Source organism: Apium graveolens, chromosome 10, assembly GCF_009905375.1.
Source record: "Apium graveolens cultivar Ventura chromosome 10, ASM990537v1, whole genome shotgun sequence".
Taxonomy (NCBI): Eukaryota; Viridiplantae; Streptophyta; class Magnoliopsida; order Apiales; family Apiaceae; genus Apium; species Apium graveolens.
The window spans coordinates 72,568,192-72,582,904 of NC_133656.1; the positions used below are offsets into that span (position 1 = coordinate 72,568,192).

A 14,713-nucleotide genomic window follows, 5' to 3' on the forward strand; every position below is an offset into this window, starting at 1 on the left:
CCTATATATTTTGCTATATCCATGGACTATCCAATTAGTTTCAATTGACCCATCTTAATTACTATTTACCTATTTTTGAATTTCAAAATCAATCTATCTATGAATTTTTTTAAAAAAAAATCAAATCATGCATGATTTTCTCATAAGGATATTTTTTGAAATTCAAATTCAAATTAAGATATTACCATGATTTTCTCATGTCACTCATTATTTGTTAACCAATACTCATTTTTTTGTAATATTTTTGAATTTTGAATCTCAAATTACTTATTTTTAGAAACTATCACTAATTTATATCTTACTTGATTTGTGCATTCAGTTGAATTTGATTAGATTGATATATACACATACACAAATTCAAACACACGTATAATCAATTAGTTTTCTTCTCACAACTTTCAAATCTCAGAATCTCATTCATCTCTCTTTTTTTTTGCAGGTTACATGCAAATTTTAATCGGGTTTCGTTTGATTTTCATGTTTTACATGATGATGAATGCGAGATAAAAAGCAATCATAAGAATTCTCACTTTTAATCATACAAAAGTTTCGTAGACCAACTGTTTGATTAAAATTCTTAAAAAAATTCAACTCTTTGTATTTATTTTAAGTGTTTGTATATGTTTTAGAGTAGATACGTATTTTGTGTAATAAGTTTTGGGGAATTTAATTGTTTTAAATCATGAACGGAGGTAATGTGTTTTTATTATACAAATTGTATATTTTTTGTCTAAATTTTATGCTAATATATGTTTGTCCTCATATTTTTGTTCACATCCGTCGATGCTACTCATAATTTTGAAATTATATTTTGATTTGCAGTTTGTTTTCTAATTATGCTATCATAATGGAGATACCATGTCAAGCATCACGATAAAGGAAAAAAGAAGCATGATAAAGAAGGTGAAATTTGTATTCTCTCTTTACACTATTAGTAAAGTTGATTCGTATTCGTAGTTTTCTAAAGAACAATGTTGCAAAGTTGCACTTCTCGGTAATTGAGACTACTTGAGACCCTTTTTTCCTATATAAGGAGTGCTATCTTAAATTAATTTTTCTCTCTCCCATTTTTATGTACCTAATTTTCTTTGATTTTTTTATTACTTCTAGATTTGTTCATTCTCTGTTCTTTTAATTTATTATTGTTACTTTGGTATAACTTAGTTTTGTTGTATATGATTTTAAATATTTTGAACTAACAAGTTTTAAAATGGTGAATTTTTCAGATTTGTAGCCGAAAACGTGTATCTTGCAGAAGATGTGAAAGTTCTCAGCAAAATCGAAGATTAATAACTACATCTATGTCTTTAAATTGATGCATATAAGAGACTTGTGTTAATGTTGTAATTCCTATTGATTTTGAGGTAACTTTCTTTAGATGCATATGAGATATTTGTAAAATTGCTCTATAGTTAATATAAATGTCATTACGTGTATGATAAAATGCATAGAACATATTTGCTGATTGTTATAGTTTAAAGTATTTGATTTTTTTTAGTTTTGTGTATATGATATTTTTTGTTACCGTTTGAGATTGGTTTTGTTATGCTTTAGGTATGTTTTGAAACTGCGCAAATGGAAAAAAAATGAGTGTTTTTCTTTGTCTCATAAGGTATTTGATGTAATGCTACATGCTTTAGGTATGTTTCTCAGCAAACTACATGCTTTTATGTTTTTCTGGATTGAGTTTTTCATATTGATGAATGTGAGATTAATAGCAGAAATATAAAACTTGATTTTTAAGTAATGTTGCATTCTGATGAAGAGTTCTTGGAGTTTTTAATTTGAGACTTGAGAGTTCACATTTATCATGTTTGACTAAATGCTCAAATCAGGTTTACTGAAATGCTTCTGATCCTAACTTGAAAGTATTAAATGTTGTGCATTTACATGATTGTAGTTGATGTAATTTATTTTAAGCGAAGATGAAATTGAATTTAATATTCTTTATGTTGTTTAAAAAAATATTCTTTATGTAGTCAGTGACCAAGCTAGCAATTTATTTAACTTGTGTTTTGTCAGTCTATCATATTACTTTGTAGCAGAGATGGAACTGATTTGTAGGCCAAATTGTATGATATATTGTATATATCTTATTGTCAGTGTAAAAGAATGTGTAGATATTTTTTAATTTGCATTGTTTAGGGGTATAAAATTTATGTTGTAGATTAGAAAATGTGTACATCACTCTTATTTTTAAATTTTGTGCTTTTAATATATAAAATTATTTTATATGAGTTCATTTACATCCATGGCAATAAATTACCAGCCGCACTTTGTGTCTATCTATAGCAAGTTTAGACTCTCTTTTCGGTTTTCTTATTATGCAAAAAAATGCAGGAAGAGAATATCAACTTAAAGTGGCTGTCAATTATGTTGAGAGTTATTTCTCCGGTTCGACCACATGATGCTGTAATGATATCATAATAAGTCAAAAAAACTAATAGCAGAAAAACGAGTACATCCAAGCATCCCTAAACCAACAACACAGGTCACTGCAAGAACTACAAATTAGTCAATCACTCCCTCTCTTCCCCTTTCTCTCTTACTTCTTTTGTGTTAAATTTTTAGTGGTATTATAATTACTTTTCTAAAAGAACATGGAATTTTGCAGGAATATCTAAGTTTCCGGAGGTCTGAGTTTTAAGTATTAGCACGGGTAGTTGTTTTCTACTTATTGCTCCAAGCTTGAAAGCCTAGATGCCATGTTTTTAACCAACAATATGAGTTTGCTGATTGTCAGAATTAAGAGGTAATATTACTCATAAAGTATGATGTTGATGTTGAACTTTGTAATTTGATGAGACATTCTATGATTATAATAATAAATGATAATTAGTATGATGGTTATGTATAGAAATATGTTTATTTATAAGTTTTAGTTAAATATATCTTTATTTTATGAAATTATATGGATGTCAAGAAGGTGTTTTGCTTATATATAGATTAATTGTCAATTTATTTTGTTTGTCTATGCATGTCCTGCTTAAGTTATTATAATTTCACATATTTCACTCATCAATTTATAAACACATTTATAAATTACATAAATCTTATTTGCTCACTTCTTTTTTCTTCCTTTCATTTATTTCATCTCTTTAGTCTTTATATTCTATTATTTTTGTGTTATTCTTTGTATTAATTTTCTTTGTTTATAATTTGGTTTGTGCAGGAGATGATGATGTGTTGATGAATCATGCAACATTGGTCATCAAGGTATACATTTAATTTTATAACACGCATATGCTTTTATTTTTACGTACAATCTGTACATTGAGGTAAACCAATGTTATACCATTTGATCAAAACTATGTTCTCTCATATTCTGGCTGTGTTTCCCTTTTTTTCTAGATTGTGTTTTTGAGGTAATTTAGAAAAAGCATATTGAATTTTGATACATCACTAACATCATTTTGTGGGGATTCAGAACATGTATAGGCTGGAAGTTTTTGTTGCAGTCGCCTATAGTTGAATTTATACACACCTGCCGACACGTTCTCATGACATGATGCTCTCAAAACTCTCTCACAGCTCCATTCTATTTTACCAATTACAACATATCTGAAATATGTGAAATTGGTTCACTTAAGTTATATGCTTAGTAGTTGTACTTCTTTTATTAACCAAAATGTGCAGCTAGCATGCCTGCTCTCCCTAATCCCATTTATCTTAAGTGCCTCCTTAGTTGTTACTTTTGTGATGCACTTCACGTTTTCATCTATATAATTATTTGATGTTATATTCTAATCTGAAGGGCATAGTTTATATTTTTGTAGTACATTCGATACTTCTCTTTTTGTCAGATCATGTGTTTCTTACAAGGCATGTCATGTTATCAGATTGGTTAGAATTCAAACCCCTGTTTTTCTATTTATAATCTTCTATAACATATAATTGTAATCTTCCACAAGGATGAACACAGTCTTTACCTTCTTAACCTCTGACTATTTGTTCTGCAGCTTGAGGTTGTGATGTGATTGCAAACATGGCTCTGGTTGTGTTTGTGTATGTTGTTTCTGTTAATCAGACCCCAAAAAAATCGATTGGTGGCTTGGGTACTCTAAAAGCTTCGTAAAAACTTAGAAAATTAACAAAGTTGGAGCATCGGTTTTATAAGTTATTTTTCTATTTAGGAGTTTGCATCATCGAGATGTCCGGTTAATATTTATATAATAGCAATCTAATCTTGAATGTACATTGTGCACCTCATTAGGAAATTATTATTGGAATGAGATTGAATTACTCAGGGAAGAAGTGCATTACCAGTTTGGAAGGATCTCCCCATGACACAGGTTAAGGATATGAAAGTGAGAATGGAGATTATAACTCAAGAAAAGGTTCTTGCAACATAGAGTTCCAAATTCCAGCTTTTGTGCAGAACATAAATAACACTTCTAAACATTGTGATTTTTTCATATGTTATATGTTAGAAAATTTCTTACTGGTAATTCTATTTTTAGTAATGTTTAGAGATTGTTTAAGGAAAACTTTTTAGTAATTTTTACTACAGTAGTAATATTACTTTTCCCAATATGTATTTTTAAATTCTGTTTTGTTTTATAATACTTATATTGCAATATTTTGGATGATTTTAAATGTAAAATTTGAACTCCACTGTAAATTTAAAATTTTAAAATTTATATAATCTAGAGATTAATTTGCTAAAGTTATAATTATTATTTTTCCATTTCTTTCTATGTAAATGTTATTAATTTTTTAATCAAAGTATTGAGCAAAAACTATTCATGAAATTTAAGAGTAATTTTCATATTAAAATTTGAAAGCACTTATATTTAAAATATTAGCATAAAAGACAAGAATTTAAATTTTAAAATCATGGCTCATAATAAGGTTAATATACTCAGGTATGGATGTACAATAATCTTTCTTTTATCAAATAATTTTGTATAAGTATAACAAATTACAAGTTTATTTTTTTTGTTAACAAGCCAAAGTAAAAGTGTATTCATTTTTACATTTTCTTGAAAAAATCATATATCTAATTATCATAGTATATAAATAATAAATTTTTATTGTATATAACTAATAAAATTATATGTATACTTTTTATTGTATATAACTAATAAAATTATTAAACTCATTCAAAATATGTACAATATTATGAAGATAAAAGTACAATATAAAAGTATGAAAAGTGTGGATAACTTATGTAACCTTATGTTACATAGTGATTTTGAGATCTATTATATTTTTATATTAAAATCTCAAATATTGAATGAATTATTGAAAATATCCAAAAATTTAAAAAAGAAATATGGTTAAAAATAATGATAATTTTGTTTGTCACCAGTTTCACCTTTTAAAAAAGTATGACATTAATACGTTATCAAATCATATTGACTAAATTAATGCTAATTTAAATGATAATGTAAATGTTATAATTTTAATAAATTATCTTTATTGATTAGAATTCTCCCTCCGTTCTAACGAGGTGTATAGAAAATATATTTACATATAATTTTTGAAAAAAATATAAATGCTAAACTTTTATTAAAAAAAAGAAATTTTGAACATATTATTAGTATATAGAAATGTTTTTCTTTTATTTAAGTGTAAAACATAAAAAGCAAATATCATTATCAGATTTTATACTTTTATTTGTAATCACCTTTTCAATACACTTTTTAAAAAAGATAATTAATGATAAATTATAACTTTTGAATTTTTAAAAATCGCTTTAATAATTTGTAAAAATTTCATGCTCTTAAGAAATAGCACGGTAATTTTTACGTAGTAATATTACTTTTCCCAATATGTATTTTGAAGTTTTGTTTTGTTTTGTTTTATAATACTTATATTGCAATATTTTGGATGATTTTAAATTCAAAATTTGAACACCACTCTAAATTTAAAATACAAAAAATTCTATAATCTAGAGATTAATTTGTTAAAATTTTAATTATTATTTTCCCATTTCTTTCTATGTAAATGTTATTAATTTTATAATCAAAATATTGAGCAAAAAATATTCATGAAATTTAAGAGTAATTTTGATATTAAAATTTGAAAGCACTTATATTTAAAATATTAGCATAAAAGTCAAGAATTTAAATTTTAAAACCAGGGCTCATAATAAGCTTAATATAATGAGGTATGGATGTACAATAATCTTTCTTTTATCAAATAATTTTGTATAAGCATAATAAATTACAAGTTTATTTATTTTTGTTAACAAGCAAAGTAAAAGTGTATTCATTTTTACATTTTCGTGAAAAAATCAATATATAACTATCATAGTATATAAATAAGAAATTTACTTTTTATATGCATACTTTTCATTGTATATAACTAATAAAATTATTATACTCATTCAAAATATGTACATAAAAATATTATTAAAATAAAAGTGTAATATAAAAGTATGAAAATTGTGAATAACTTATTTAACCTTATGTAATACTCACTTTGACGTCTATTATATTTTTATATTAATCTCAAATATTGAATGAATTAATGAAAATCTCCAAAAAATTAAAAAAGAAATATGGTTAAAATAATGATAATTTTGTTGGTCACGACCTTTAAAAGTATGACATTATTACGTTATCAAATCATATTGACCAAATTAATGCTAATTTAAATGAGAATGTAAATGTTATGATTTTAATAAATTATCTTTATTGATTAGCATCGATAATATACTTATATTGAATTATAATTCTCCCTCCGATCTAACGAGGTGAAAAGAAAATATATTTAAATATATATTTTTTTTAAATAATTTTTTTGAAAAAAATATAAATGCTAAACTTTTATTTAAAAAAAAGATAATTTGATCATATTATTAGTATACATATATGTTTTTCTTTTATTTAAGTGTAAAACATAAAAGCCAATATCATTGTCGGATTTTTATACTTTTATTTGTAATCACCTTTTCAATACACTTTTTAAGAAAGAAAATTATTGATAAATTATAACTTTTGAATTTTTAAAAATCTCTCTAATAATTTGTAAAAATTTCATGCTCTAGTGGGTTAGAAAATGTATATATGTAAATTTCCAGCACAATAAATACTTAAATATATATATATATTTGTCTTTCTAAAATTTTTGACATTTTATATTTAAATCATGTTATATCACTAACATGAATTCTATTTTTTTTACTTTATTTTCTAATTAGTTTGAGAGGTGAAAAGTTAGAACTATATATTCTATAATCCATCTAAATAGGATGTTAAGACAACGTTAAGTATTAATTTTTATAGAGCATTTGTTATAGAGCTTTGTTGAGAAAATAAATATTCTAATTTTATACTCCCTCCGTCCCTCCCAAATGTTTACATTTGGGTGGGGCGCGGAGTTTAAGAAAAATGATAAAATAGTGGAGGAAAGTTAAAAAAGTGAGTAAAGTAGTGGGACCGATTAATATTATATGTATAAAGTGGGTATAGTGGAGAGAAGTAGTAGATGTAGTTATTTTAAAAATTATAAAAACCTTACTATTTTTGGAAAGACATCCAAAAAAGGAAAGTGTAAACAAATGGGAGGGACAGAGGGAGTAGTATTTAAACTATGAGGCGTCTAAGACGCCGCCAAATAATATTGAAATAAATTTTTGAATCAAACTTTTCATTTAGCATAATAATTGACGTATTTTAATGCTCTAATTTTCATGTTTGTGCAACAATGTAATTTTAAATTTAACATATATTACAATAACTAATGTTTAATATTTACATTTTTCAATTTTCCAAAATTTAAACTGCAGGGGCCGCCGTAATTTGACGGCAAGTAATATTGAACTTATTTTTTATATTAAAGTTTTATATAGATTAATGCGATTAGAGGAGTAATTGATAGAAATTGAGTTTGAGCTCATATATTTAATGTGTTTAATATTTATATCCGCATAAAAAATATTTATCAACTAAAATAATCGTGTAAACAATATTTATAAACTAATATAACTGCGTAAACAATATTTATCAACCGAAAAAATGAAATGGGAAGAAATATCAATACCTCTCTCTCTCAATTGAAGTAATAGATAACAAAATATTTACGTAGAATTGTATAATTTAAATTATTTAAAAAGAGGAGAGATTGTAAACAATAATGATAAATTTTTTGAACAGTGAGCTTCACTTTTTAAGAAAATATGAGATTACTATGCATACTATACAAAATATCAATAAATTAATGTTAATTAAAATAAAAAGGAAAATATTTTGTTTTTAATAAATAATAATTGTTACTTAATAAATTGTACATGAATAATATATTTATACAATTCGAATATTCCCTTTTTTCAAATGAAAGTGGCTTAGGTGATTTAAGTTTAAAGAAAACATATCTACATATTTTTTGAGTAAAAATAAAAATGCTAAACTTTTATTCAAAAAAAATTATGAATAATGATATATAATTATATAGACATGTGCATATTTTCAAACCTCCCCAAGTAGCAGTTGTAAATACTCAGATTTGCTTGCAACTATAAGTAATGCATTTTTCAATTTCTTGGCTATTTTTCCAAAATTAACTAACATTAGAAAACTCAATAATAATAGCAAAGTCAATATTGAGTGATCATGTTCTACTAATTTTTGCATTGAGTTATTTTTATTTTTATTTTTGCCAGAAAGAAAAAGCTTTCATTAAACTTTCAAATCACTCCGAACTACATGAATAAAATCTGCGTGGGTGTTATCCCCTCGCCAACTATGACCAGCTAAAGAACTAGTATTCCTCGCAATAAAGTGAGCAACCTTGTTCGCGGATCGTCTAATAAACCTCAAAGATACTTCCTTATCTTTTAACTCTCCTAACAACGTTTTACAGTCTTCGATAATTCTCCCCAAGTATGAGAGCTTGATGGCTGAACTTCGAATTGCCTGCACAGCCACTAAGCTATCTGTTTCGACCACAAAACCCTTACCTGGTTGTGTCTTGACCCAGCTTAGAGCTTCTCTTATCCCCATAATCTCTGCCATCTCTGGTCGTATGGTACCCTGATGACATTTGGCTAAAGCATCAACTATTTCCCCTCTATGATTACGAGCAACTAATGAGAAACTATAACGGTTGAGCTCTTCAAAGATTGCAGCATCAGTGTTTAACTTAATCGTATCCTGAGTTGGTAAAGTCCATTGCTCATCACCTTCTTCCTGCGTAATAAACCCCAGAAAGCAGTCAAAGTTTTTATCTTGAGCATTACTCCATTGATTAAGAACCGTTGCAGCTGATGTTATAATCTCTGTAACTTCTTTACCCTTTTGATCCCAAACTAACTCGTTCCTGGATTTCCACAATGCCCAGCAAACCATTACTTTCATTCGAACATCCTTCCCTGTATACACATTCAACACAGTGTCCAACCAGCTAAGAATGCTTGTATTTCTATCAGGCATGACACTCATTCCGACCTTATCCCAACAGGCCCTTGAAAATTGACATGTTACTAACGTATGCAAAGCAGTTTCTGGTCCATTGTTACAGCTTGGACACATGTTATTAATATCTACTCTTTTGTCTCTCAGCCGATCCTTTGTTGGCAAGCAATCTGTTGCACCTCTCCACAGGAAATCCTTGATTTTTGGTGGTACTTTTAAATTCCACATTTTACGCCAGAAACCAGAGTTATTACTCAGCTGATTGTTCTCTCCATTGTTCTGCAACATCCGGTACGCGCTCTTAACCGAGTACTGCCCCAATTTCTTATACTTCCAGTACCAACCATCTTTCTCATTACGACGAACAGAAATCATCTCAATCAACTGAAGGTCTCTTTGAATAAACATGTCATTTAATAATTCAATATCCTATTCGTTTTCATCAGTAACAAAAAGAGACGACACAAACTTACCCTGTAGCCCTTCATTCACAGTATGGACAAACGGATCATCGTTCTGAGGGAGCCATGGGTCGCCTATAATAGACACAGACTCCCCATTACCTACCGTACGAATTGAACCTTTTCTCAGAAGTTCTTGAGCTGCAATAACACTTCTCCAGATGTAACTAGGATTGCTTCCTAATTTAGCCGTTAAAAAATAGCCTCTCGGATAATATCTAGCTTTGTAAATTCTTGCCACTAGACTATCCTGATACAACATTAGCCTCCACCCTTGTTTACCAATCATTGCTATGTTAAAATCGTGGACATTTCGAAACCCCATACCTCCTTCAGATTTTCTCTTCGATAATCTTTCCCAGCTTAGCCAATGAATACCACGATCCTTATCACGGCCTGTTTTCCACCAGTAACGACACATAATACGCTCCAAATCTCTGCATAATTCTAAAGGCAACAAAAATACCCCCATTGCGTACGTTGGGATGGCTTGAGCAATTGTTTTCAGCAAAATTTCCTTCCCTCCCTTAGACAAGGTTTTCTTATCCCATCCTTGCACTCGATTCTGAAGCCTGTCTTTCAAATAACCCATTATGGTTGTTTTGTTTCTTCCCATAATATTTGGTAGACCCAAATAAGTACTATTATCATTAGCTTCAGGGCATTTTAGAACATCATAGACCTCCTTCTTATCCTGCTGACTCATATTCTTGCTGAAAAAAACAGATGACTTAGAGATATTCACCTGTTGCCCTGATGCCATTTCAAAAGTATTCAACATATTTACCACATGATTTGCAGCTTCCTTATTTGCCCTGCAGAAAATATAACTGTCGTCCGCGAAGAATAAATGAGATAAAGCAGGCACCCCACGAGCAACCTTAACCCCTTGAATTAAACCTCGTCTTTCATAATCCTGAATTATAGCAGTAAATCCCTCTGTGCATATGAGAAATAAGTAGGATGATAATGGATCGCCCTGTCTAATGCCACGCTCGGGAATGATTGACCCAAACTCCCTGCCATCATGAGCAATTCTATACCGAGCAGACATCACACATGCCATAAACAAATTGATAATTCTGTCATGAAAGCCCAGTTTCGCCAACATTGCCCTAAGAAAGCCCCATTCAACTCGATCATAAGCCTTACTCATATCGAGTTTTAAGGCCATCCAACCCCTCTTTCCTTTATTTTTCCTCTTCATAAAATGCATAACTTCATAAGCAATCATTATGTTATCCGATATTAATCTCCCTAGGATAAAAGCACTTTGTGTCTCTGAGATAATTTTATCAATAACTAATTTCAATCGATTTGCTAACACCTTAGATATGATTTTATACACCACATTACATAAGGAAATCAGACGTAGATCGGTCATAAGCACTGGACACTTCTTTTTTGGAATTAAAACAATATTAGTATCAGTTAAGTGCTCCTGGAACGTACCAGTTTCAAAGAAGTGGCGAGTCATTTGAACAATATCCGCTCCAACTATATGCCAATACTTTTGATAAAAGCCGGGACTCATTCCGTCTGGTCCAGGTGACTTATCAGGATGCATATGAAACAGAGCATCCTTCACCTCTTTTACCTCCACTGCCTGCAATAATTCTTCATTTTGCTCCCTTGTAATCTTACACTGAACACAATTTAACACATCCTGCCAATTCGTTACTGAGGCTTTAAACAGAGTTGAAAAATAATGAATCATTGTTTCCTCCATTCCCGAACCCCATCCTATCTGCATACCAGCCTTATTAGTCAACTGAGTAATTTTATTATTCCTTCTCCTGTTCTTCATCGCAGAATGGAAATATTTACTATTATGGTCCCCTTCGCGAAGCCATAATTGTTTACTTCTCTGTTTCCAGAAAATTTCCTGCTACACATAAATTTCAGACAACTTTGTGCACTCTTCCTGGTACAGCTTAATAGAGGCTTCGTCCCTTCTTCCTCTAACAATCTTAATCACCTTTTTACAATTCTGAATTCGATCCCTAAAACTCCCAGTAATTTCCTTTCCCCACACCGCCAGATTATTCGAGCAAGCAATGATTTTTTCTTGCCATGATTTACCTGTGCTATTATTCCATATATCCTCCACAATACTTTTGCACATAGGTTCGCGTAACCAGGCGTTTTCGAACCTAAACCTTTTGGTAAACGTACCAGACTTTATCGTGACCATGGGCTCAAGAAGTAACGGACAGTGATCAGACGTAGTAACCTCCATGTTTGTAAGCTTAGCTTCTTGAAATTGCTGTAAAAAACTTGTACTTGCTACTGCTCTATCCAGCCGAATCTCTACCCAGTCATCAGTGTCGTGCCCACGTTCCCAAGTGTACGGGTATCCTATTAACTCCATATCCACCAAATTGCAATCCTCCAAAACCTCTTTAAACCCTTGAATAAGCCAACTCGGATACATTCTTCCACCCTTTTTATCTGTTTGACTAAGGACATTATTCATGTCTCCAATTAACACCCAAGGGAGACTAGATGTCGTTGACAGATTCCTTATAAGCTGCCATGTTTCTTTATGTTTTGCTCGATCAGGTTCCCCATATAACCCTGTCAATCTGAACCTTTGCCACCCCTGAATGGTAATGTCCAAATCAATATGATTTTTACTGAGAGACCTTAACGAAGCTTCCTCCTTATTCCTCCACAAGAATGCAACACCTCCACTATGACCTTGTGACTCCACTGTAACCATACCCTCAAAACCAAGCAAGTTTCTAATGCTTTCCACCTTGTCTTTCTTGCATAAAATTTCACATAAAAATATAAAATTGGGTTTCTTTTGGAGAACAATCTCCTTAAGGAATTGAACGGCCCATGGGGTCCCAAGCCCACGACAATTCCAACTTATAGTACTCATAATTCTTGGCGAGCTCCGCTCCCGGAACCCGCCACCTGCACGTTTTTTGGACCCAGTTTGTGTGCTAAGCCTGAGCCCATCTCAATATCATCGCCAATTATTTCCTCTTCCTCTGAATCCATGTTTAACTCAGTATTCTGGCCCATCTCAATATCATTATCCAGCCCATTAGTTTCGGTTCTGCGTTTTTTATTTTCTACAACTGATATGCCTTTTTTATTGGCTGCCAACTCAGCAGAATCAGCTTGTTGGGATATCCCATCACTCGCGCCTTTTGCTGCATTTTGAAAATTTGTTGCATTTCCAAATCCCTTGATTGTTTCCTCCGGATGTTCAGCTTCAATCTTCACTCCTAACTTCACGCCTTTCCCCCCTATCCTTCTTTGACTGTCACCTAATTCCGATTGCTTATTCCGATCATCCTCCTCATTATCGGTACGTAGCCATTTTGCTCCGATAAGCTTAGTCTGGCGATGAAATGAAGCCCTCATCCACGTCCCATATGGTTTTACTATCTCATTCTCAGGAGTGTCAAACAATCGACCACAAAATTTATCCGAATGACCAAGTAATCCACAAATGAAACAAAAATTAGGTACATTTTCATACTTAAACACAATCCATTGCCAATCATTCCCACTCTTTCGAACCTTCATTCTCCTCTTCAAAGGCTTTGCCAGATTAATTCTTACACGTACTCTCATATATTCCTTCCATCCTCCAACAAAATTCTTAGGACAAGACTCTACATAAGTACCTACAAAGTTGCCAACCTCCTGGATGACCCTTTCTGACATACAACCAACTGGTAACTCATGAATTTGCACCCACAGGTCTAAAGAATCCAATTGCATACATCTTGGATTGTTGCCCTCCATTTTCTTGATAATCAAAGCTCTTCTATTAAACGACCAAGGACTACCATCCAAAACCCTACGAACGTCCAACTCATGATAGAATTGGAATAGATATAGATTCGCATCCAACTCCTTAATATAAACCCCTCTTCCCGGCCTCCATAGTGCCGCCATGGTTTGCTGCATTGCTGAAAAGTCTACCACTCCGTCAGATATGAACTTGCCCACCAAACACAATTTCGGATTAAAACCAACAAAAGATTCATTTTCACTAATTTGCTCTGCCTCGTTCATCATTAACACGCCCTCTTCTTCATCATCCAAAATGACGTTGTTCATTGCTTCGATAATATTACTCGTAGACGCCATTACTGGAAGAAACTGATTGATAACAACTTTACCAGACAAAAGACTTTGACAAAAACGAGAGAAAACTAGCTGACCATGTCAATAGACAAGACTAAAAATTGCATTGAGTTTTGTTTATGACATTAGTATGATACAAATGATCATCAAGATTGCGTGTGTTCAAGTAAGTTTCAAGGCTGCAACTATTTCAATTTAATTTTAATAATTACCAAAATTTACTTATTTGTTAATTAACCAATTCTAAACTTAAGTTTACATAAACATTAATCCAATATAGGACAAAAATTATGAAAATTTCAGAATTTTAGAAATAGCTACCACTATTTAGATTCTAACTGCTTTTTAGATATAAAAATTTCCAAACTTTACAAGCATTTAGTTTAGAAGTCTAGAACCAATTATATTTGTTTAGAATTTAAGTAATTTAAGTGATTATCCCTAAAAGGCCGTTGAGGCTTAAATTCAAAATAGGATAAGTTTGATGTAATTTATAACTCTATCGCGATAAGGATTAATATAATGCGAAAAACTATCTACACTTATTTTTCACTACCTACAAGATTTTTCTTTCATTGTGGATCTCAATTTTATTTGATTATATGATTTATAGGCCTCCGTTGAGTTTGCATCTGCAGAAAAGAAAATGTAGACGATTAATGACTACGACAATGAAAACTTCTTAGAATATTCTAGGAAGCCTTTGGTTTGATTGACAACATTTTTTCTAGAAAGCCTCTGGTTTGATTGATGTGATTTTTATTTGTTTACTGTTTACATAAG

At 30.6% G+C, this 14,713-nt stretch overlaps 2 protein-coding genes across 2 annotated transcripts; both read right to left on the reverse strand.

Annotated features, from left to right (window-relative positions):
- Positions 1-9,788: 9,788 nt before the first annotated feature.
- LOC141690661 (putative mitochondrial protein AtMg00310) lies at positions 9,789-10,583 on the reverse strand. The gene has a single exon (XM_074495440.1). It carries the CDS (start codon positions 10,581-10,583, stop codon positions 9,789-9,791), a length of 795 nt encoding a protein of 264 aa, XP_074351541.1.
- A 1,125-nt stretch (positions 10,584-11,708) lies between these two features.
- Positions 11,709-12,707, reverse strand: LOC141690662 (uncharacterized). The gene has a single exon (XM_074495441.1). The coding sequence runs from the start codon at positions 12,705-12,707 to the stop codon at positions 11,709-11,711; it is 999 nt and encodes a 332-aa protein (XP_074351542.1).
- Between the last annotated feature and the right edge of the window lie 2,006 nt (positions 12,708-14,713).

Excerpts from the sequence above, each read along its gene's own strand:
- LOC141690661 (XM_074495440.1), bottom strand. The coding sequence starts at position 10,583 with ATGGCATCAGGGCAACAGGTGAATATCTCTAAGTCATCTGTTTTTTTC.
- LOC141690662 (XM_074495441.1), bottom strand. The coding sequence starts at position 12,707 with ATGAGTACTATAAGTTGGAATTGTCGTGGGCTTGGGACCCCATGGGCC.